Below are 23,130 nucleotides of genomic sequence, written 5' to 3'. Positions count from 1 at the left end.
CATATCTACATGTATCGAATTCTTAGTGGGGAACCTAATTTTTAGTGAGTACAGTACGAATTAGTGTTGTGTGCGTTTTAAATTGCTTGGTGCAATTGCAACACTTGCAATTTTGGACAACTGTTGTTATATACTTATATATGTGAATCATATATAATATATTCATATACAATTCATATACTGTACTTCATTTAGTTTCCGCTTCCGTTAGAAGAACAGTTGTTTCATAAAATTTATTCAAGTTTGCAATGAATTTCCCGAAATTTCCTTGCATTGAACTTGCTAAACATAATGCTGAAAGAATGGAAAACCCACTGGTTGAGAGTTTTCTTCAGAATTTTATTTCTCAGTTGGTAAACGGAATAGAATTCAAATTAATGATTACAAGTATTATTATGAATATTCATAGGACGATGAAATCTCACAGTTGGAAGCATCTTGCCACAAATTGACAAACGCAAAAAAAGATTCGCAGGCTGTAAAAGAAAAATATTTAAGAGACATATTTGCTTTTACACATGGCCAAAGCGGGGATGAAATTTTGCCCCAGGAATTGTCGAAACGAATGCAAAGCGAACTTGGGATGTTTCAATTGGGTGAACGAAGAGTTAAAGAATTGTTAGAGCGTTTTCATAAAGATAATAAAGATTGGCGTCTCACATTGGAGCAGCAACTGCAAAAATCGCTTGGAGCAGATGAATCAATTTTTTTGGTAATACACTGTTTAATTAGATAAAGTCAATGAGTTTTTTAATATTTTATTTTTTTAGCCACAACAACAGTTAATGGATAAACTTAACACATTGGGAATAATTGCTAAAAATCTCGAAAATGAACTAAAAGCTCTTGAAGAAACTGCAGAGGATAAAAATGAAGTATTAGAAGACAAACTAAGAGCAATGCAAGAGGAAGTTACCATCCTTGAAGCACTAAAGGCGAAAATGAGGTAAGTGATTTATATAGTGTAGTAAATAAATTAAATTTCTGCTATGGTGAATATAAGCGCTGTAAAGCCAAATGTTTTTGTTCATTAATAACATTTCAAATTTATTATTTGTACACACTATTTATTCAAAAGCTTTATATTTACTTTTGAACAGCGCGGCACAGCAACGAATCATTGACGAATTAAAGGAAAAACAATTCAATTATCAACAAGATAGCAATAAGATTTTGAGAGAAATTTCTAGCTTACAAGAAAAGCTCAATCTCCACGAATAAAACTCGTAACTTGTATATATACTTAAAACTGTTAATTTTTTCTTATTTGATGTACATACCATTGTATACTAACTACTTAATTTACAACAAAAATAATATTTATAATATCACAAACCACAGAATGGACTATTTACAGAAATAAAAATTTTTTGTCATTGTTTTCATATGCACGAATCGCAGTTATTTGGTTAGTCCTTATGCAACGCTAGCCAATGCTTTGCATCTACAGTAGCATCCCCAAACGTACGTCCAAATGTAAAAGTTTCTCCTGGTACGTGACCTGCATATTTGGGCACCATTCCAATCGTACGATGGTAGATAACAAAGTGTCCAGTATTCGGACATGAACTTCCAATGCCGGCATTTTCTTGTGGACACCACTCAGCACTTCTTCTGTGATGGTAATTGTTGGTGAATTCACATAGTGCACTGTTAGTCAGTTGCTTGCTGGTTTCACCAAAACGTGTCAACGCCATCGGTATATGACCGCCGTAACCTAAAAATAATGTAAATAAAATATTGTGAAGGTTTAGAATAAAATTCAAATGATCGTAAATTGCAGTTACGCGTGGAATACGACATTTTAATGCATTCAGTTATTTAAAATTAATGTAAAAGTAAAACTTTACACGTTAAAAATTTATGGACTTAAATTTAAGTAAGCGAATTTCTTTTGAATTTGTTGGATCGATTATTGCTCAAATTAATATTGCAATAAGTTATCTAAAAAAAATTCAACATTTGTAGTATGTATATCAATTAAATTTTTGCTATGAAATGTGTCAGTTGTTTAAGGGTTGCGCATGGCAACCAAATTTATAAATAATGGCAAGTTGGATTTAAAACTAGAAAAAACGTTAACTTCGGTTGCATCGAAGCTAAAATACCCTTCACAAAATTTCATACAAGAATTTGATTTGGATCGGTCAGTTTGTATGGCTATGCATATACATATATGCTACAGTGGTCCGATTTGTACAATTTGTTGGGAGATTTTACCATTGCCTTGGACAATAGGTCATGCTAAATTTAATAAAGATATTTCGTCAAAAAAAAAAGATTTTTCAAAGTGGACAGACAGAGTACGCAACTTGGTGTTAGATACTGTAGCAGATTAAACTCCTACTTATCCAGAATCGACCCCGCATGATTCCAACTACCTCTTTGCATACCCAACACATCCCACTCCCTATGGTCCGACACCGTCGAAACAGCACGTTTCCTTGGCCTACCATGACCTACCTAGATGACTTCGATGACAACCAATTTGAACTATACCACCCAAGCGGAGATTAGCTAATAGCTACAACAATGGACATGCATACGGACATGGCTAAATAGACTCATCTCGTCGGGCTTATCATTTATATATATACTCCGACGTTTCTTTCTGGGTGGTTCTACAAACTTCGTGGCAAACTTAATATACCCTTTTCAGGGTATAAAAATTCACCATACACAGTATGTGTAATAGCTGAATATAATATACCATTAACAATATATTTCTCCTCATCATCGTTTTCCATGAAATGTGGTACAGTCGATTTGGAATATGGCTCCTTTTTCTCCACAAAGTTACAGTCCAATTTTTTAAATGCTTTCGCACGTGCATTCACCGTCATTAATGGCGAACGATAATGTGTATAAGGTAGCTGAAATGTATATTATAATTTCACACATATTTTTTTTTTTTCATATTTTCCAATTAGCAAATATCTTACCATGCGTTCGTTCATTTTATTTTCAAACACACCAAATCCACTACCCAGAAGATCTCGATGCATTAAGTTTCTTCGTTGGCAACGTAACTGATCCATTAGTAATTCATGTTCAGCCATACCAGCTGTGGCGGCAGCAATGTATCGCTTGCCAACTTTCGATGCCAGATTTGGTACGAAACCATCATAACCGGGAATTATGGGATTGCGATAAACGGGATCCACATATTTTTCACGTCTATTCAGGAGCTCTGTTTCAAGTGTAGTCGGGTAAACCAATGAAATTGGTGCGCGATTTGAAGGTGTCACAATTAACTCGGGTGCATGTATGACACAGGGATCAATAAGTAACTTATGCGTTAATTTTCCATAAGTTTTACCCGCACGAAAACGAAATTGTGGACAGTGACCAGTATAGCTGATAATATAAAAGAAAATAAAATACGTTATTTCCGAAGTGACTTGGGGCGTTAAGGATAACTCACCCAGGAATGTAATGCGGTTCGGGAGTAATAACCAAATCCATTTTATCTGCTTTATTTATTTAAATTTATAATTTTTCTTAAAATCACAGTGAATTTTATTTTGCCGAATATTTGTCTATGCAATTTTTTACAAATTTTCTACACCACTTATAATTTGTACGGTTTAATTTTCATACATTTGTTCTTTTTTCATAAAATATTTTACAAATTATTTATTGACTTAAACGAATTCATCATTTTCTTAACAATTATTAATTGATAAATGTCGTGAAATGGAAAAATATAAATTGTTTCTATACTTTCTACTTATATTCTAAGCTATTTTCTATAATTTAAAGTCCTGCCACCTTAAGCATTTCTTCTACATTCACAAACTTTTCGCGTGGTTTACCTAACACTTTACCAGCTTGAGTTTCAGCTTCATCGATGCGTTGCCAATGTGTCCATGTTACAACACGTTGCAATTGCTTCGTATCCAAACCCGCTTTGGCCATGCTTGTATCCAACTTATTCGACAAAATGTCATCACATATTGTTTTCGCAACGCTAAAAGCACCATTCATGGTTGTTAGAATAACCCCTGTGGGGCCCGTACCCAACCAACCCGCTACATATATGCCTTGATCTACCGTTTTACTAACAGCATCTCGCAGCACTCGACCTATACCGAAATTATATAATAGTAAATAATAAATATTTGTATATGAGAGCCTTTAAGTGTATTCACCATTCTCATTGTACACACGCCCACTCCGTTCATCGAAACATATGCCACCATCGACGCAAGTAGATTTGTAGCCTATGCTACGCAACACCAAATCAGTTTGCAGATGTTCGATTTGATCAGTTGGAACGGCCGCGTCATTTTGCAGTTTCGTAACAGTCAATTCTACTTCATTTTCACCAATTGCTTTTGGCGCACGCAAGAATATTGGCAAGAATCGCTTATTTTTACCACTACTGCTGCTACCAGTCTGTTCTGACAAACTTTTCAACATCAATTCAGTGAGACGTTTACGTGGTCGTGGCAGGTTGGGTAATTGTGCAGGTATATCTATAAATAACTTATTGATTATAAAGTTATGGTTCAACAATTTAAATTCGATTGCCTGTAAAATCATCCGGTTTCCATAAGGTTTGCACATTTGGTAATTTTAGCATCTCGCGCAATTCTTTTATGGTAAAAGCGGCCTGCAGTGGACCACGTCGTCCGACCAAATAAACCTGTTCTACTTTACTACGTGAAAGCGCTTCCAGCGCATACTCGGTAGTATCTGTTTTCTAAATGTATTGAATATGTTAAATATGGAATATTATGATATTAACTTTATTACCAACCCGCAATGCATCCAATGAGCTGAGCAGCATACGGGCCGCATCCACCGCTACGTTGCCTTGCCCTAAAATAGCCACAGTATTTCCGTTCAAATTAGGATTCAGGTGTTGAGCGCCGGGTAGACCATTATACCACGCCACAAATTTACGTGCAGACAGCACATTCGTTTGCTCCTCATTAGGTATATTCAACTGCCGATCTTGATCAGCTCCGTATGTGAGTAGAACGGCATGGTAACGCTTACGCAAGTCATCTAAACTTATATCCTTGCCTAATGCTAAGTTGCCGTAAAAATTGAAGCACTTATGTTCTGCTGTTTTATTAAAAGTATTAATTACGTTTTTCACCTCAGGATGATCAGGCGCAACGCCGTAACTGTAAGAGAAATATTTTTAAGTAGTGTAACATAACTTACTGATTGACTTTAGTATAAAAGTGTATATGTTTCTTACACGACTAATGTAATACACAAGAAAATACGTTATTGCACCGAAGCAGTAATACCCTTCACAAATGCAAAAGATTCCATACAAGAACTTGATTTTGATCGGTAGTTTTGTATGGCAACTATACGCTATAGTGGTTCGATCTCAACAATTTCTGCGAATATTGTACCGCTGCCTTGGATAATAGTCCATGCCGAATTGATGCGTGAAGATATCTCGTCAAATACAAAAGTTTTCTATACAAGGACACGCATTTGATCGTTCAGTTTGTATGACAGATATATGCTAAAGTGGTCCGATATCGGTAGGTGAGCAGCTTCTTTATGGGAAAAATACTTGTGCAAAATTTCAGATTTATATCTCGAAAACTGAGGTTTCGCGACGTTTCCTTCTGGGTGTTACAAACTCCGTTCTTTACTTAATATACCTTATTTAGGGTATAATATATATATTTATCTACAAACAATTGCGACTTTATCCACAGTGTTTGCGCATCTAATTTATTGTTTTTTTTTTTTGTTTAATATATAAATATTGTAAATCTAATAAAATATCTGGTTTTTCGGATGCATTTTTTATTGCCAATTCTTTATTAGCATAAATAATGACTTGTTTTTACCGCACGGCTTACTTCACCGGGTACACTTACCGAACCAGGCCGAATGGAACTGGTAATTTTTCAATTATATCCACGGCACAGTCACTAAGATGTTTCAATATATATTGTGCGGCATAAAAACCTGCCGGTCCAGCACCGACTATACAAATTCGTTTTGTTGCGCCACTACCACTGACTTCTGTGCTAAGTCCTTTCTTGTAGGTATTAACGTATAATTGTTTTGTAATTACTGATAGCGACAAACTTTTTGATGACAACATTTTTTTACCACAATTTCACAGAATGAAACTTTACAACCGAAGCTACTTTTTATCAATGAAGATAATAAACAAAACAAAACGAATTTGATTTAATGGATTCTGGTATCATTTATCAGTAACAGCTGATTGCCGAAAGCTTTTGTTTTTGTCTGGGTCTCGTTTCAGCTAGTTCAAAATGTAGTATTTTAATTACTCCTTTTTATGCAGTTTCGCTACCCTACTTTTTAGAGTGTATTTGACAGATAAATGTTTGTGACGTCATACATCGATGATTTAAAATTATTCTCCAATCTCTTATGATAGAAGTCTTAGACAGTTATTCACAAGAAAACGCCAATAGAAATACAGCATCGAAAAATAGCAAAAAAGCCTTAAAAAGTTCGTTTTCAGGTGGGTGACTTGGAATATTATCCAAGCAGCTTGGAAGGTTCTGTTCATCCAAAAGCTCAATAACCGAGTTCAAAATTAATAACGAAATATTTCGATCTTTTTAAACAAACCTGTGGGACGAAGTGAGCGAAAAAGCATTTTTTAAAGATGAAAGTATTCATCCATGCAGACTTCGAGCTCATATAAATCATATCGAGTTCATTTTTTGAATTTAGCAATTTGTTTTTGATAGATCTCGGATTCTGAGATTTTCCAACTACTACAAGTGGTAATTTCTTTTTTTCCGAAGCATTGGCGCATGCTAAAAATGTTAACTTTTCATTGGTGTTCTTTCTTCTTGGTGCAGATGCTTTTTCAGAAAGACATATGTTATTTCAGGAAGCAATTTCCAATAAATACCAATTTCATCTGCATTGAAAATTGCTTCGTGGAAGAGGTTATTATTTTTATTACGTCCTCTAGTTTGTTTATAATGGCTACACGCTATTTACATTGGATGACATCTTTTTACCACTCTCTTTAAAAAGACCTATTCCGAATCTTTTTTTTTGAATTCAGTCATCCAGCTATCACTGTCGAAAAAATTTCCCCCATAGAACTTAGAAGCAAACTTCTTCGCCATTGTCTTTTAAATGATTCCACTTTAGGCATATGGTTTCCACGTTGAGTAATAAACCATTTGTAGAGGGCCTGCTCCATTCTTGGAAATTCACTTTGTTGAGGAGTATTGATGTGTTTGCGATGCATTTTAACGTATTCCTTGATTTTAAATTTCATTTTTTTATAGTTCAAACCGGCGACTCCGATTCGCGGTTATGGCCTTTACTGAAAGACCCTTGATGGAATCGTTCAAAATCTTTAGTTTATTTTGCAATCATAAACGCTTTCTATTTGACATTGTACTTTCTAAATCAAACGAAATGTAACCAAGTATTTTAAACTGACTGAACTAAATTTAATACAAAATCAATAGGAACTTAAAAAAAAGTGTTTTTATATTTTCTGCAGATGTTGTACAACAGTTAAACTGTCGTTGATTTAACAAAGCCTTTGTTTTTGCAAAGAAATAAAAATATAGCAGATAATATTATATATAAGATAATTTTGATGGTTCGGTAAACCGATGATTCGTTATTTGGAAAGTTCGTTTTACTGGACGACCACTGTACTAGAAACGTTTGATAGTTTTTATGTTGCCTTTTCTCATTTCTTCGCAAATGACGTTGACTGTCTTTAAAGAATTTGATAAATTTAAAAATTATCTCCTTACATTATAAGAAAACTTCTCAATCCCTTAACTAATCTCATTCCACAAACGTTAGTGTAATTGACATTTTCAAGCTGAACACGAATTCCAAACATACCCGGATGCATTGATTAAATCCCTGCGGATGAAGATTTTTGTGTCTATTTGTGTCTTATTACCTCAAGTGATTTGATTATCCTACAACATACATATGATGCGACCCTTAATCCGTTCATTTGGTTTGTTAGCTTTGCCTGAAGCAACTGACTATAAGATTGATAACTGATATTTATAAATTTTTTTAACCGAAATGCTATTTTAGTCTAATGCACGATGTATACTAAAACCCAACTAGCCCTGCAAGCCGAACATTTATTTGAAGCAATGTCTTTGCCCGTAATCTATGAAATTGATGTGTTATTTATTGCTGACGCGAATAATAAACCGATAATGACAGAAAACTCACGTATATATATAAATGTTTTTAAAAGTGGGCGTGGCTTCGTTGCCATGTATGTTTTATTTACATATCTCGAATCTACTAAATCTATATCTACTCAACTTTTCGAGAATATTACTCTTTACCGTTACATAACATGATGTGAAAATGGGTGAAACCGGTTATCAACCACACCCATTAAAAATTGAACTTTTAGGCGTATTACCGTGAATGTTTTATATTTCACAAAATATTTGACAGAATATTAGCAAATTTGAAAATAAATAACGTACCTTCCTTGTTTTCATAATCATCACTCACACAAAAAATTGGGTTTATATATTAAAAGGGTAAATATGATATGAAAACGGCACTGGTTAGCAACATGTTTATATATGTAAAAATGCACGAGCACATAGGAGTTCATAATGTTGTTAGTAAAACAAACTTTAAAAAATGATATTTTATTGACATGAGGGCAATTGATTAATATTTTATATTCCGCATTCGCCTCTGAAGGGCAATTGATTAATATTTTATATTCCGCATTCGCATCTGAAGTTACAGCCGCAATTGTTTAACGAAACTGCAAAAAATAAAATGCTTCAAATGTGGACATCATATGACTTAACACATATAGAAAATTAAATAAATACTCAATTTGCATTGCACTTCAGCCTTATCAGCATACACCTTAAATAGCACCCAGCAAACTAAAAGTAGCTTTCAATTATAAATGTTATATGTATGTAGATGATTTTTCAGTTTCACTTTAGCAACTACTTGACTACTAATGACTTTGCATTCTTTTCAAGCTAAACTAGTTTGCTTTAGCATAACCTTATTGTTTGTTGGGTAGGAGTGTATATGATTTTTATACGGGGTTTATATACCCTGAGCACGATATATTGGGAGGTTATATCCACTTGCAAGTAAAAAAAACGAATTTTTTGAAATTGCCATTTTATTTAATAAATAAATAAAAAAATGTACCTTTACAAAATTTGTTGCACTGTAATAATTCATTTCGAAAAATTTATGATTCCTTTGATACCGTAACCGATCGGCAGAAGGACCTCGAAAAAAGATGTCTGGCGGTGAGAAAGGATATTCTTTTTAAAATTCTCTCAAATCCAAACTTCAAAAATTTATAATTACTGTAGATGAATGCAGGTAATAATCGAACTAGTAAAAATTTTTAACAAGTAAGGAAGGGCTAAATTCGGGTGTAACCGAACATTTTATACTCTTGCAACTTGCAAGAATCAAAGCCTGGGAAATTCCTTCTAGTTGGCTGGCAAAACTTTATGTTAAAAAATTTTGCAAAAGCATTAAACATCCATTATTCGATGAAATCGTGTTTGAATTATAATCGAATTCGTTATCTTCTTGACTTATATTGATGATCATTAACTTAGACTTAATTTTATTTCTATATTTTAGTTCGCGTCAGCTAAAATTACATTATAAACACCTTCAAATGAGATATATATATGTTATATTAATTCGACCGAAGAGACTTAATTTAATATATATTGAGTTGATGTGGAAAACGTCAACCAGAGAATCGGAATTCATTATATTAGGGATATGAATTATAATTCAGCGCTAAACCATATAATTTTAAAGAAAATTTGTCCATTTACTTTAATTAAATTATCACACATTTTGAGCCTGAACGATTTAAATATAGGTGAAAAGACAAAAATCATTTTATGGGGTATATTTGGGAACATATTTTTAAACAATTTTATATATAAATAATACTCACTGACCGATATTCAGCATAAAACTTGTAAAAATAATGAAACTCAATAATATATGGGAGTTGGGTGGTAGTATTGACCCGATTTGGTCTATTTTTTTGCCAATACGAATAGTACTAACATACCACAGAGTAATAAAATGCTCCCACTGTTTCATTAAGGTATCTCACATACCATCACCTATATATACTATACATATATCTACATATATGAAGTAAAGTCAGCCGGATGTTCGAAAATTCTGATATTAGTTATAGAGGGGCTAGGTCAAGTTTTCACCCAATTTTATCCACTTTAAGCACAAAGTTATACTGTTATTATAAAAACCCGTTCTATCGTTTTTTTTAGATAGATAAAGTTCGAAAATCTTTATATTAGATATATGGGGGCTAAGGGAAGTATTGATCTGATTCAACATATTTTCGACATTCAGACATACTATTTTCAAGAAAGGATAATTTCCGAATTTCAATTATATATCTCACACATTTACCGATATTTTCGGTAAAAAGTCGGCGCAGTTATGACACTTTATACGATTTCGATTAATGGCGTTTTGTGGGCGTGGTAGTGGTCAGATTACGTCCATCTCCATTTTTGCCAAGGAACGTGTGTACCAAATTTCATCATAATATCTTACTTTTTACTCAAGTTACAGCTTGAAAAGACAGACGGACGGACGAATGAATGGACAGACAGTCACCCGGATTTCCACTCATCTCGTCATCCTGATTATATATATATATATATATCACCCTATATCTGTCTCCATTAGTTTAAGGTAATACAAACAATCATTAGGTAAACAAAACTATTATACTCTGTAGCCACATGTTGCAAGAGAGTAAAAAGTACAAAAAGGTTGTGTGAAGCCTTTAAGTCGATCGTTCCAGCCGTTTCGGAACAATTTACCTTACCGATTCTGTAAACAGCGTATCGACAAAAACGCGTTTATAGTTTTGGGAGCCGATAAAAATTTGTGTGTGTTAAAAAATGTGTGCAAATACGGTCATATCTCCAAAACTATTTTCGGGATAAGTTTCAAATTGTTTGAGAATATTCTCAAGTATACAATGTACATTCGATATATATAGTATGTATATGAAAAAATAAATTTCTTGCAATCCACAAATGGGTATAACCCCTTAGATATCTTACAAAGTCCCAGAAGGAAACGTCAGCGTGATGATCAGCGTGACGAGCTGAGCTAGTCTCTCAGTTTTTGATATATCGATCTGAAATTTTGTACAGTTCCTTTTAACCCCAAAAAGCTGCTCATTTGTCGGAAACGTCTATATTGGACCAGTATAGCATATAGCTGCCATACAAACTGAACGATTGGAATCAAGTTATTTTTATGATAAAATTCTTTATTTTACAAGATATCTACACAAAATTTGGCATGGATTTTTTTCCAAGACAAAGCTATAATCTGCGAACATATTGCTTAGATCGGACTATTAGATCATATATCTGCCATACAAACTGACCGAAATCAAAAAATCAAAATCAAGCTAAAGATGTTTTCATAAACTTTTATGCCCTAATAAATGCACCTGTGAAGGGTATTATACCTGTGGTGCAGACGAAGTTAACGTTTTTTCTCGTTTTATTTCAAAATCATTATCAACGTGTGCATCATTTAAACTACATACAATCAATAACAGTGTCGAGCGCATGCCGTTGTGTCAATCTCAACTTGTTTTTAGTTTTGCAATAACTTTAGTTAGTTTCTTAGCAAATTTATTTTTTTTTTTTTTTTTTTATAATACACGTGTAAAAAGTAAATCTATTTTTGATAGATTAAAGTTTTTTGAACTTTCATTTAACAAGGTTATCATTTAACCAAATAAGAACTGCAAAACTGTAATTCACCTTTAAACAAAACTTCATCATCTGACTGTTAGAAATTTACAGCATTACCCTACAAGCGTAATGTCAGAGAGCAATACTGAAGTGAATCACAACTAAAGCAGTTAAATCGTTATATTATATATAATATTTAAAAAAAAATTTGTTTGTAGTCGAGTAGCAATTACGGCGTGTGCTTCTATTTTATATAAAGTAAAGACATACATATAAAGTAAACGATTTTCATGCAACAATATCAACCACGCATGATTCATAACCGATGATCCGATATTTTTATTTTCAATTCAATATAGACTCCAAAGCCTAAAGATCAAGGAAATGCCAATTATTTCTGAAAACAAATTCCATAACCGATTTTATTAATTGCGTTCAGTCGTTTTTCCAATTAGAATTTCATTAAATTCGTAGTACTTATTTAAAGACAATATTTTACAATACTAAGTCTTAAAAATTTAAGAATCTTTCGTTCGGGGGATAAGATCAATTCATATGTACATCATAAATACGAGGAAAACTATAAAAAATCGAGTATTTCAAGAATCGATTGATACATGCCTACAAATATAACATCTATAAAAATTAATTTTCGGATAAAAAATTACTCAGAGTTCTACATTGCTCAAATTCTAAAGATGTGGTGAAATTCGAGCAAGAAATATGAAAACAGACCATCCATATATGTGTGTGTCCTGGAAATCACTAAATCAATTATACAAAATTACTTTTGTAAAATATTAAGATATATAATAAAATAGGAAAAAGAAATAAAGACATTGAACCCATCGTTGTAATCTTATTTATAATTACTTTGTCTTTATCTTAATTACAATTAGATATGAATTACACCTGTTATGTTCGACTTGGTTCATGATAGGAAAATTAAATTTTACCTAGATCAAAGGCAAGGGACAACGAAAATTAGTACGAATCTGGGTTTTTTCATACATTGGTTGCGTGGCCAGGCAATCAAGTTAAGTCTAATGCCAGAAGTTTCGTGCTGAAACTGAATTTTAGGATCGTTATTCCAAATATACTTTTCTTGCTCATCCTGGTCACTAAAGATTTTTATTAGCATATCGATCCGATTTTTCTCTGAATTTAAATAACGGGAAATTTTATAATATGTTGTGACGAGCTGAGTCGATTTAGCCATGTCCGTCTGTATATATACTCAGTTTTCGAGATATCGATTTTAAATTTAGCATATAACCTTTTCTCACGAAGAAGCTGCTCATTTGTCGGAACCACCGATATCGAACCACTATAGCATATAGCTGCCGTACAAACTGAACGATCAAAATTAAGTTCTGAAGTATGGAAACCTCTTATTTGTGAAGGGTATTATAGCATTTAGTAGAATGCGCGAGAAGTTAAATAATACCGCACTTGTCGACAGTGCCGATGACCTCAACAGAGACACCCAAGAGATGCAATTATTGTTAGACAGGTTTCAAACTTTCAACCCAATATTTTTCAGTAATTCCAACGTAACCCGCTCTCTTTAATCCATGATCAACTTATCAGGTCCAAAAGCCTCGCAGATATTTTATGTATATATTTTATAGGGTTACAAACTTCGTGACCAACTTAATAGACTTTGTTCAGGGTATAAAGAAGATAAAGATTTAATATGAAATAAGAATTATCTCATTTATATCACTATATGGTTCTTTGAGTTCATTTGTAAGCTTATTATAAGAAACGCATCAATTTAAGCACACCTTGTTACCGATTTTATCTAAATCTAAAAATAAAAAATAAATATGAAGAACATACATACATATACTTGTATTCTAGAGTCCGGCATAGTTTTAATTGCAATCGAAGACATTTCTAAATTATTAATTAATCAGTGTTATAAGTAGAACTGATTAACGGCGTTTAATTACAATAAAAATACTTACAAAAGAATTTAAAAAAATATATATTTATATATAATATATGTATGCACAACTGCGGCTCCTTCAGCGTAATCACTTTGCGCGCTTGGGAGTCAAATCTGATGCAGAGATAACGCGGCTTATTTTCTAGCCACTTTTTTCTTTATATACATACGTACATACATCATACACACACATAAATACATAGGTATATATATATAGATTAAAGTATTTGTGTCAAAACATCTAGTTTGAGTAATTTTACTTATGTGTTGCGTTTATTGGAGTAAATAATATTTTATTTACCTTTTTCCACGATTCCATTTAAATGAGCGCTGAATGAGAGATAAGGGCGCCTATAAGATGCCTGTGAACCCCGAAAATCAGCTTCATTCCCAGGCAATCGCTTGCTAGCAGTAGACAGTTTTGTGGTTTTTTTAAAAAAATAAATAAGATAAAAAGTTACATTTAAAAATAAATATAATAAATGTGTTGTTGATTCGACTTGTGGTTTCCTAAGCTTTGTGTTGAAAAAATACTGTGATAGTCGGCTGTGGTTTCAAAAAAAATCTATATAAAAGTTACAGTTACAAAAGTTGTATCACTAATTTTCAATCTACCGTGTTGTGTATAACATTTAAAGTTTGCGCGTTAGAAATTGAAAATTTTTTGGAACAAAACAAAATGGAATTGCCAGTGCCCGTGGAATTGAAGCAATCGCTCTATGTGCCGAATAAAACACTGATGGGACCCGGTCCCTCCAATTGCACACAACGTGTACTCGATTCGTTAAGTAATCCAGTTTTGGGACATATGCACCCAGAATGCTTCGAGGTATGTATACATATATTCGCATAAACGTTTTGAAACAAGTGATGTACAAATGTATAAACGATTTTTGAGAATACTTAGAAACCCGAGTGTTTTAGACCAAAATACACCCTAAATTTCGCGGACCTTAATTATTCTCTCTTATTACTGCTTCGTTTATCACAAAACGTCTTACGAAAGACGGATTTTCATTGCGTTCTCATAATACTCCCCTTCGCTCAAAACAATTTAATAAACACGTTTGTAAATAAATTTGTTGTAAATAAATAATATACATTTGTATGTATGTATAACAGCTGCAGCTATATAGTCATGTGGGCTGACAGACGATTTCGCTCCGCTTCATATAAAAAGTCTCTGATAACTTAGCCGCCTATATCTGCTTGCCTCCAATGACTTTTGATCCCCATCTGTGTTGTTTAACAAGGCGTTTTCGTCGGAACCCATGTAGGAGTATACATATTCCGGTGCTGACCGATTGGTTTTCAATAACGGCAAAGATGAAAACAAAATAATATAAACAAAAAAATCTTAATGACTCCAGCAATCTGCTTGCTCAGTACAAAGTCTGAAGATATGCTTGGGTTATTTAAATGCTGAATCGTTTCCCCTGGTGAATGGATTGAACCTATTATTTGACTGCTGTTTTCAGCTCAACGCATAAGTCACGACTTCCTTTTTTGAAGTTGTGTTAAGAGTAGTTCTACTGATGTGCATCTCGTGCATATCGCTTTTTTACTGAGCCGTTTTATGTTGTTACCTATATAATATTTTGGAAGCACCAGACAATTTTTTCTATATACATACAAATATGTTCACTTTGAAAGAACCGAGCTACTATTAACGAGGTAACGTTGGTGTATCTGAAGAGGAGCGGTCTAAAATTAAGATTAAGATCTTTTTATACCCTTGTATGTTTGTAGTCCTTGGTCGAAAAAAAATCCAGGTTAGTTCCGGTTACACAGTTAGTACCAGTCATACCAACTGGTATGAAAACGTAAGACTATACTCTTAGGCGTTGTTTTCAAGTTCATCGACTGGTATTTCCAGAAAGCTCTTATACCTTTGTACTTGCACTGTTTGATAAAATCGTAAAGAGAGATATCTATCAATATTCTATATAATTACGATTATTTCATTTCCCTACAGATCATGGACGATATTAAGGCTGGCGTCAAATATCTTTTCCAAACGAAAAACACTGCTACGATGTGCATTAGCGGCTCGGGACATGCCGGCATGGAGACAGCTTTTGTTAATCTTGTGGAGGATGGTGATGTTGTGCTACTCGCCTGCACCGGTTTGTGGGGATATCGTGCCGCCGAAATGGTTAAACGTTTAAATGGTGATGTACGCTATGTGGAATCACGTTTTGGTCACGCATTGTCACTAAAAGAAATCGAATTCGCCTTTGAGGGACACAAACCACAAGTTTTCTTCATTGCGCAAGGCGATTCCTCGACTGGCATATTGCAGCCACAACTGAAGGAAATCGGTGAGCTTTGTGAAAAATACAATTGCCTTTTCGTGGTTGATACGGTCGCCTCACTGGGAGGCGTCGAATTCCTAATGGATGCCTGGAAAGTTGATATGACCTACACGGGTTCACAAAAGGTGCTTGGTGCACCAGCCGGCATCACACCGGTATCATTCAGTGATCGTGCCATTGCACGTATAAGAGCACGCAAATCCTATGTGAAGTCATACTATTTTGATGCGCTGCTCGTTGGACAATATTGGAACTGTTTCGACACGCCACGCATATATCATCACACCATTTCCTCTACGCTCTTATATGGACTGCGCGAGGCATTGGCACAATTTTGTGCTTTGGGTCGCAAAAATGTGATACATCGCCATCAGGAGTGCTCACATCGGCTGCAGTGTGGTGTGGAGGAGATCGGGTTGGAAATGTTTGTAACGAAAGCCAATGATCGTTTGCCCACCGTAAACACCATCAAGGTGCCAGCGGGTGTGGAGTGGCAAAAAGTGTCTCAATACGCGATGAGAAAGTGAGTGCGGTACTCCCAGATATGAAAAATCTGAATTAATTTTTATAACTTTCACAATTTTTAGATACAAATTGGAAATAAGCGGTGGCTTAGGACCCACAGCCGAACAGGTTTTCCGTATTGGACTGATGGGCACGAATGCCACTTGCGAACGCGTCGATTTAGTGCTCAATATTTTGCACGAAGCCATACAAAGCTCAAAATTAGGTGAAAAATCCAAGATTTAATAGAAATATTAACTTTTAATTTACTATATATTCACCCACATTCATATATGCAGCATTTCTATTAGCTTTGGTTGTCCATCAATTTTGTTACTCTCACATACAGATCTTTTGTAATACTCATGCATATAGTTATAGTTATAAAGTAAATTAAAAATACTTGAAAACAAATTTAAAAACTCTTTCATTTGATTAAAGCACAAATATTTGTATACATCGAGTCTAACTGATAGACGTTTTAGCTCTTCTTCGAACTGTGGATCCACATACTTTTTGTGATGTGGGCATCTCAAGATTGTCCACTTTAAAAATAGCAGGACCTTCTTAATTTTGTTAGGTAATACGACTAATGAAGAGTTGGAGACCATTCTCTAATTTTCCGGTTGTGAGAACTTAGGAATCTCATTAGATTTGTTTGGTTAGGTTTTATTAATATCAATGTTCTTTTTCGATCTGAACACAGCTAAAAATCAGCATAGCTTCCAAAGGGAACTCAGCAGCATCGTAGTAAATATATGATAATGTGGACGTCATCATCGTCTTAGATCGGTATTTACATACTGCCATAGAACGGATGACAGATTAAAGTAAACGCCTATTTCTCGGAATTTTTTCTCAGTAAGCAACCTACATAAATCAAATATTAAATCTTGAATAAATACTTTGACCAACTAGACGACAAAGTACATAAATACTCAGTGTGACATTGAATGCATTCACATTGAAGCATCTATGAAATCCACCATTCATTCGAGTGTCCGCGAATCACTTCCAATGTATGGTGTCATGTTATTCAAATTCCGTTCCCATTTCGTAGATCCGACTATCGCCATATGTTCTCTTTTTTCTCCCTGAACAGGGTATATTAAGTTTGCAACGAAGTTTGTAACACCCAGAACGAAACTTTGGAAACCCTATAATACAAACCCTACATATGTAGATATAACTGATCAGAGTGGTGAGTTGAGTCGATTTATTAATGTCCGTTTGTCTGTCTGTGTATATTGATTTGAAATTTTGCACACGTCCTTTTCTCGGCAAGAAGCTGCTCATTTGTCGGAAGCTCCGATATCGGACCACTATAGCGTATAGCTGCCATACAAACTGAACGATCAAAACCAAGATCTTGTATGGAAAACTTATTTATTTGACAACATATTTGCACTAAATCTTGCACAGATTATCCATTCAAACTCAAGTCTTTGAAAGGAGAATTTTTTTTATTTAACAAGGTACCTTTACGAAATCTTCCAGGGTTTATTGTTGTTGTAGCGGCAGAATTCTGCCGAGTTGATAGTTCTTGGCCGGATAAAAATCCGGGTACGTTCCAGTTACGTAGACCCGACTGTCGTAGAAACGGGAAGGCTTTATTGTTATTGTTGTTGTTGTAGCGGCAGAAAACATTCCTGAAGTAATTTCGAGGAATGGTGCCGAGTTGACAGTCCTTGGCCGGATAAAAATCCGATTTGACCCGACTGTCGTAGGAACGGAAGGGTTTATTGTCGAAAGCATCGCTATATTCTTCGAACAAATTGTGTGTCCTTACACTTTGGGAAAATTTAGAGGTCAAATTGTTCACACTATAACGATTAATGTTTCTGAGGTTGTCTTTGTCCTTTATAAAAACATATATCACATTGAATGTATTATATATTGTTACCAAAAATGAAAAAAACTGGTTCATATATACCAAACTACCGATACTGATTTTACCTGTCCGGCTGACTTAAAGGTAATTTATTAAAATATGAGAATAAAATTAAAATCACATCAAAACCTACAGTTCAGAATAAAGCGAAATGTGAACACATAGGTAGAATTGAGAGGCATGAATGCTTTAGATGTCATATTATCCATGGACAACATATTTTTTGGTAGCTTTCTCAGAAATAATACTGTTATAACCTCATAAATGCAGTGGATTAAAAATATTTTTCTCTTTTTTGTAAATTACTTTAACACAAGATAAATTTCCATTTAAAATTTTTTTATAAAAATTAGTTGAATGTTTTTATTGTTAAACATACATAAGTAATAATACGCCGTTATAAACTTAGGTGTTCGTATCTTTAATATAGTGGGATATGCAAATGTTGCCTTGATGCATGTAGCAAGCAAGTTCGAACATATTAAAGAGCTACATTGCGCATCAATAACAATACAATTAAATATAGTATATGAATGTATAAAAATTAGTTCACAAAAAATTCTCGAATTGGCAGCATATGTATGTTCATATGCATGCGGAATACTTTCGGTTTCATATAAATATTTACTTTTTAATTTAATTTACTTTTGTTTTTAATTTCTTGTTTATAAGCGATTTTATTTAATTATTATTGAAACAGGTAGGCATGTAAAGGGAATTATAAACTTGTTCATTATATATATATATTACTTTTAATTACTTAAATGCAGGCCACTATTACAACAACGACATTTTCACTTAACCATTCATGACCATACGCACAAATTCTTCATAATTCACATTGCCCTGTGTATCCTCTTGGTTGGTCATTAGCTGTTCGACCTCTTCATCGGTCAGTTTCTCACCTAATGTGGTTAGTAAATGTCTCAGTTCAGCTGATGAAATGAAACCGCTAGCATCCTTGTCGAAATGACGGAGACCTTCAATAAAATCGTCAGCAGTGTCACCAGAACGCGCCTTCGAAATCGCCTGGTAGATGGGTAGAAAAACTTCGAAGCTAATGCGTTCATCCGGCTTCAATTGATGTGTACACTTCTTCACATCCGATTCGGTGGGGTTTTGACCGAGCGCACGCAGGCACTCACCCACTTGACTCAATTGAATTTTGCCATCACCACGATTGTCGAAGAGATTGAAGGCTTCTTGGAATTCTACAAACAAAAATACAAAATTTGCTTTTATAATTTAATTTAAATGTAAAATTATGAAGGGCAAAACGTAAAATTTGTCCAACCCAACCTTCCACAGTGGTAAACGAGTTTTTAGTTGGTGGCTCGTAGATATACATTGTAAATAGTGGCAACAAGAAACCAAACACAATTTAATTATTATATATAACACTAAATCGATTTGTTAGGTATAATCAATAAAACTTTGCAATATCAAAGCAATGTGTTGCATGATACGCCAACCGACGACTGAATTGCGCAAAAGTGGTTTAGTGATGTGCAACCGCAAAAGTATTGAAGGTGAACTTGCGTGCTTGTGTATAGGCTGACTGCTGTTGAATGCACAGAATAAAAGTAACGTGCAATACCAAAAAATAAATTCGTATAGTATATATGTACATATGTATGTATTATATATATATATATATATTTTTTTTTTTTTTTTTTGAAAAACAATACTGTTTTTGACTATTAATGTGCGCGTTCATATGTTAGAACTTGACTTTAAGTGTACATAAACACCCTGTATTGGTATTTACTATCAATGTAGTTTTGAAATTTCATCCTTATAAGGTAAGACATGTTTTTTCAACGTACAATGCCTTTTTAGTTGCACAGTGCACCCATTTATCCCCACAATTGTCGTCATAAATGTTGTAACTGCCTTAAAAGTGGTGCGGAAAAATTGAAAGAAGAGACACTTGTATTATACACAAAGTTCATAAGGCGACTAAATCTGCTTTCAAATATAGTGCAAAATTATTTTGAATCAAATTTAATAACATATTTAGAAAGGTATATGTGTATCTCAGCAACACGCGAACCATACGCGGTATACATGAAAATATGATTTAAGAAGAAAAACTGTATTTAAATGTTCAATATTTTGGTATGTACATTTGACCATTTTCTGATTCAAATCTTTGGGTATTACCACTACTACCTTTAGCATTATAAAGCCTATGCACGTATTCTTTTATCTCACAGTCTACTTATTTCTGTTTTATTGGGCCAATAAATATGCGATTATGAGCAGCGGTAAAAGTATTGATAAACAAAAGTATTTAACTGCAATGAAAAAATTTATTTGTGCCAAAACCAAATATGAAAATTGTAGAAAACTTCGATCAGCAAACAAGTAAGATCACAACTTATTTAATTTTGTATAATCCATATGTTTTCATAATTTGTAGGTAGTCTTATGTGTTATTTTGCAAACATTTTTTAGGTGCTTGCAGTATGAATTGTTAATATCGACCATAAAATCAACAAGCGCAATATATATTGCGTTTGAAATTTCCCAATATGGTAAAGAAACTGCCATACCTCCACATAAATAATATGACGCTGATATAAATAGCCAGTTTAGAGCAATTCAATTTCATTTCAACTTTAGCAGTATACGTAGAATGCTAAAAGTTCTTCAACACACACTAATAAATGATAACTTCTTCCAGCTACCGAAATAAAATTTCTGTCAAAGCGGCTGTACTGAATGTACTTGGGTGGAATAGTAGTGTTCAAAACTTTATACACATTCTTCATACACTTAAACCAATAATCGCAAAATGGTGTTCATTTATTGATGGAGTCATCGTTTGCATTTACTGTCGCACGAACGCTACGTCAATATACCGCAGTGATATCTTTTCATTTTCTTTTTGTTTGTGTTGTGCTTTTTAAGTATTTTAGTATGTAAAACGGTTACTTGATCAAGGTGCAATGAGTCATCCGCTTGTCGCAAGAAATATGGAGCTCGAGAAACAGCGATTATTCATCTTAATCTGTATATATCTCAAAAGCTTAAACCTTTGCAATGCTTTATTAAGGACTGTTTACAATTAACACCTTCAGCAAGGTACACTTTTAATACTTGAAACACACCCACTGCTATTCCGCACAATACCCACTCTAACATTAACTATTGCTCCTTGTTTTCGTGTTTTACTCACCAGCTAATTGATCCTCGCTGAAGTTTGTCTGCAAAAGAAATATAATATATTAAATTGAATTAACTTTAGGCGTTTTAAATTTACCATTTTTGTGATTCTTTTAGTGAAGAAATTGGAAAGTCGAAAAAAACTTTAGAAAACTTACACACGTCAAACGACTTCAAGTTCTTTTTTGGAATGTGTCAGCGACCGACTGTTGAAGTCGTTGCCAGCTTATGAAGAGAATGTAGCTGCCACCTAATTACGATTGATAAAATGAAGTTATTTCATCCGACCATATTTGCATACACAATTTCAATTATAATTAACAGTGTACACTGAAAAAAATGTGTATTTGTTAACTGAAATTTTTAAATGATCAAATATTTTGCATTTTTATTTAAGATTATATTAAGAAGTGTGGTATGGGGTTTTTTACTTTCTTTGTTCCTTAAAACAGATAAATATTGGGCGTATACAGTTCACTAGTTTGTTTATAGATAGTTTTATATATATTTTTTTACAACCTGGCAAGTGAAATTAATACAGGATCTGTTATAGTAAACTGCTTTTTATATAATTTAATAAAAATTTAGTACAAAATTAATATTAGAATTTCAAAGGCATAATCTTCCAGAGAATATCGTCGTTAACTCAAATAAATTTTTATTTTTTTTTACGTTTATTGGCGCCTTAAGAAAACATTACGTCACTGACATATTGTTCGTTAAACATTGCGTTAATTTTGTTAAACGCATACAACCCTGTAAATATGCAAAACAAAAAGGAATCCACCAAAAATATTTGCAACAAGAAAGATAAAGAAAATAAAGAGGATAAAAAAGAAAACAAAATAGAATTGCAAGCAGCTGTGAGCGGACAAACAAGTCATTCGACCAGGAACAAATGCAATACGACCAACTACGCATAACGATAACGACTTCATGAATACCAGAAACTGCTTTTAACATAGTGCATTCGTGTTTGTTTGTGGTTCTGCGCGAAAATACCGCATTCGTATATGTATATTCTGTAGTTCTGTATTTCGTCGGACAACTTTCAATTGGAAGACACAAGATAAAGCAAAAGAAAATGACAAAAACAAAGAAGTAGCGGAATTTTGTATTTTGTTCACCGCAATTGCTTGGTCGCTTGGTTCAGTTCGAAAGCAATTCAATTCGCTGTCACTCGTCGTCGACGACAATCGTTCGCTATTAGTTATACAAGCTCCGCAATAATTCTGCGCGCAGAAGATCAGCAGGGAGTTGAATATAATGGAATAAACTACATATAAAAAATCAAATCTAATTGGAAAAATTTTCTTGAAAATTCTTTGGAAAGAATATTTGCTGTTGGTAGTGTGTCAATGTTTACAAGTTGTGTTAGCGTGTGTAGAAATTAATGAAAATTCGATGACAAGTATTAAATCGGAAAGAGCTTTTGTGGCAGAGGAAAATTTAGAAGCGCAAATATATTGACGCGAATGTGTTAATTGCGTTCGTCAGTGTGTTTTTGAGTGCGTACTTGCAATTCGCGGATGCTTGTGTAGGTGTGCATTGCAGTTGATTCTTATTGCT

General features: G+C 33.8%; 5 protein-coding genes across 6 annotated transcripts; 2 read left to right on the top strand and 3 right to left on the bottom strand.

Moving 5' to 3' along the window:
- Window positions 1-55: 55 nt before the first annotated feature.
- LOC106616415 (uncharacterized) lies at window positions 56-1,231 on the top strand. The gene is made up of 4 exons (XM_036362871.2): window positions 56-353; window positions 410-712; window positions 771-946; window positions 1,101-1,231. The coding sequence occupies exons 1-4, from the start codon at window positions 249-251 to the stop codon at window positions 1,219-1,221; spliced, it is 705 nt and encodes a 234-aa protein (XP_036218764.2). The 5' UTR covers window positions 56-248; the 3' UTR covers window positions 1,222-1,231.
- LOC106616456 (CIMIP2 protein GA14893) lies at window positions 1,232-3,564 on the bottom strand. Its single transcript, XM_014233120.3, has 4 exons — window positions 3,425-3,564; window positions 2,943-3,357; window positions 2,711-2,873; window positions 1,232-1,717 (listed from the first exon to the last, which is right to left on the bottom strand). Exons 1-4 carry the CDS (start codon window positions 3,463-3,465, stop codon window positions 1,410-1,412), a joined length of 927 nt encoding a protein of 308 aa, XP_014088595.1. The 5' UTR covers window positions 3,466-3,564; the 3' UTR covers window positions 1,232-1,409.
- Window positions 3,565-3,755: 191 nt separating this feature from the next.
- Window positions 3,756-6,213, bottom strand: dare (NADPH:adrenodoxin oxidoreductase, mitochondrial). Its single transcript, XM_014233119.3, has 5 exons — window positions 5,856-6,213; window positions 4,763-5,135; window positions 4,534-4,705; window positions 4,152-4,478; window positions 3,756-4,085 (listed from the first exon to the last, which is right to left on the bottom strand). The coding sequence occupies exons 1-5, from the start codon at window positions 6,083-6,085 to the stop codon at window positions 3,757-3,759; spliced, it is 1,431 nt and encodes a 476-aa protein (XP_014088594.2). The 5' UTR covers window positions 6,086-6,213; the 3' UTR covers window position 3,756.
- Window positions 6,214-14,056: 7,843 nt separating this feature from the next.
- On the top strand, window positions 14,057-16,916 carry Agxt (Alanine-glyoxylate aminotransferase). Its single transcript, XM_014233076.3, has 3 exons — window positions 14,057-14,512; window positions 15,659-16,521; window positions 16,586-16,916. The coding sequence occupies exons 1-3, from the start codon at window positions 14,363-14,365 to the stop codon at window positions 16,746-16,748; spliced, it is 1,176 nt and encodes a 391-aa protein (XP_014088551.1). The 5' UTR covers window positions 14,057-14,362; the 3' UTR covers window positions 16,749-16,916.
- A 1,799-nt stretch (window positions 16,917-18,715) lies between these two features.
- Mlc-c (Myosin light chain cytoplasmic) lies at window positions 18,716-21,810 on the bottom strand. 2 transcript variants are annotated; one of them, XM_014233098.3, is made up of 3 exons: window positions 21,659-21,810; window positions 21,575-21,602; window positions 18,716-19,604 (listed from the first exon to the last, which is right to left on the bottom strand). In XM_014233098.3, exons 1-3 carry the CDS (start codon window positions 21,659-21,661, stop codon window positions 19,192-19,194), a joined length of 444 nt encoding a protein of 147 aa, XP_014088573.1. In that variant the 5' UTR covers window positions 21,662-21,810; the 3' UTR covers window positions 18,716-19,191. The 2 variants fall into 2 exon arrangements, with proteins under 2 accessions (XP_014088573.1, XP_036218746.1); XM_036362853.2 differs by lacking the exons at window positions 21,575-21,602; window positions 21,659-21,810 and adding an exon at window positions 19,693-19,866.
- Window positions 21,811-23,130: the final 1,320 nt, after the last annotated feature.

Source organism: Bactrocera oleae, chromosome 4 (assembly GCF_042242935.1).
Source record: "Bactrocera oleae isolate idBacOlea1 chromosome 4, idBacOlea1, whole genome shotgun sequence".
NCBI classification, from domain to species: Eukaryota; Metazoa; Arthropoda; class Insecta; order Diptera; family Tephritidae; genus Bactrocera; species Bactrocera oleae.
The sequence above is the reverse complement of the archived record's forward strand: the minus strand, read 5'-3'. Positions and strand labels throughout refer to the sequence as shown.

What these genes read in the sequence shown, in the direction of transcription:
- LOC106616415 (XM_036362871.2), top strand. Translation starts at nt 249, where the DNA reads ATGAATTTCCCGAAATTTCCTTGCATTGAACTTGCTAAACATAATGCT. An exon ending in AGAATTTTATTTCTCAGTTG is followed by an intron (nt 354 to 409) that starts GTAAACGGAATA and finishes GAATATTCATAG; the next exon opens with GACGATGAAATCTCACAGTT. An exon ending in CAGATGAATCAATTTTTTTG is followed by an intron (nt 713 to 770) that starts GTAATACACTGT and finishes TTATTTTTTTAG; the next exon opens with CCACAACAACAGTTAATGGA.
- LOC106616456 (XM_014233120.3), bottom strand. Translation starts at nt 3,465, where the DNA reads ATGGATTTGGTTATTACTCCCGAACCGCATTACATTCCTGG. An exon ending in GAACCGCATTACATTCCTGG is followed by an intron (nt 3,358 to 3,424) that starts GTGAGTTATCCT and finishes TTATATTATCAG; the next exon opens with CTATACTGGTCACTGTCCAC. An exon ending in GGAGAAATATATTGTTAATG is followed by an intron (nt 1,718 to 2,710) that starts GTATATTATATT and finishes CATTATTTTTAG; the next exon opens with GTTACGGCGGTCATATACCG.
- dare (XM_014233119.3), bottom strand. Translation starts at nt 6,085, where the DNA reads ATGTTGTCATCAAAAAGTTTGTCGCTATCAGTAATTACAAAACAATTA. An exon ending in GTTCCATTCGGCCTGGTTCG is followed by an intron (nt 5,136 to 5,855) that starts GTAAGTGTACCC and finishes TTTCTCTTACAG; the next exon opens with TTACGGCGTTGCGCCTGATC. An exon ending in GAAACCGGATGATTTTACAG is followed by an intron (nt 4,479 to 4,533) that starts GCAATCGAATTT and finishes AGTTATTTATAG; the next exon opens with ATATACCTGCACAATTACCC.
- Agxt (XM_014233076.3), top strand. Translation starts at nt 14,363, where the DNA reads ATGGAATTGCCAGTGCCCGTGGAATTGAAGCAATCGCTCTATGTGCCG. An exon ending in TGCACCCAGAATGCTTCGAG is followed by an intron (nt 14,513 to 15,658) that starts GTATGTATACAT and finishes ATTTCCCTACAG; the next exon opens with ATCATGGACGATATTAAGGC. An exon ending in TCTCAATACGCGATGAGAAA is followed by an intron (nt 16,522 to 16,585) that starts GTGAGTGCGGTA and finishes CACAATTTTTAG; the next exon opens with ATACAAATTGGAAATAAGCG.
- Mlc-c (XM_036362853.2), bottom strand. Translation starts at nt 19,741, where the DNA reads ATGTATATCTACGAGCCACCAACTAAAAACTCGTTTACCACTGTGGAA. An exon ending in CTCGTTTACCACTGTGGAAG is followed by an intron (nt 19,605 to 19,692) that starts GTTGGGTTGGAC and finishes TTTTGTTTGTAG; the next exon opens with AATTCCAAGAAGCCTTCAAT.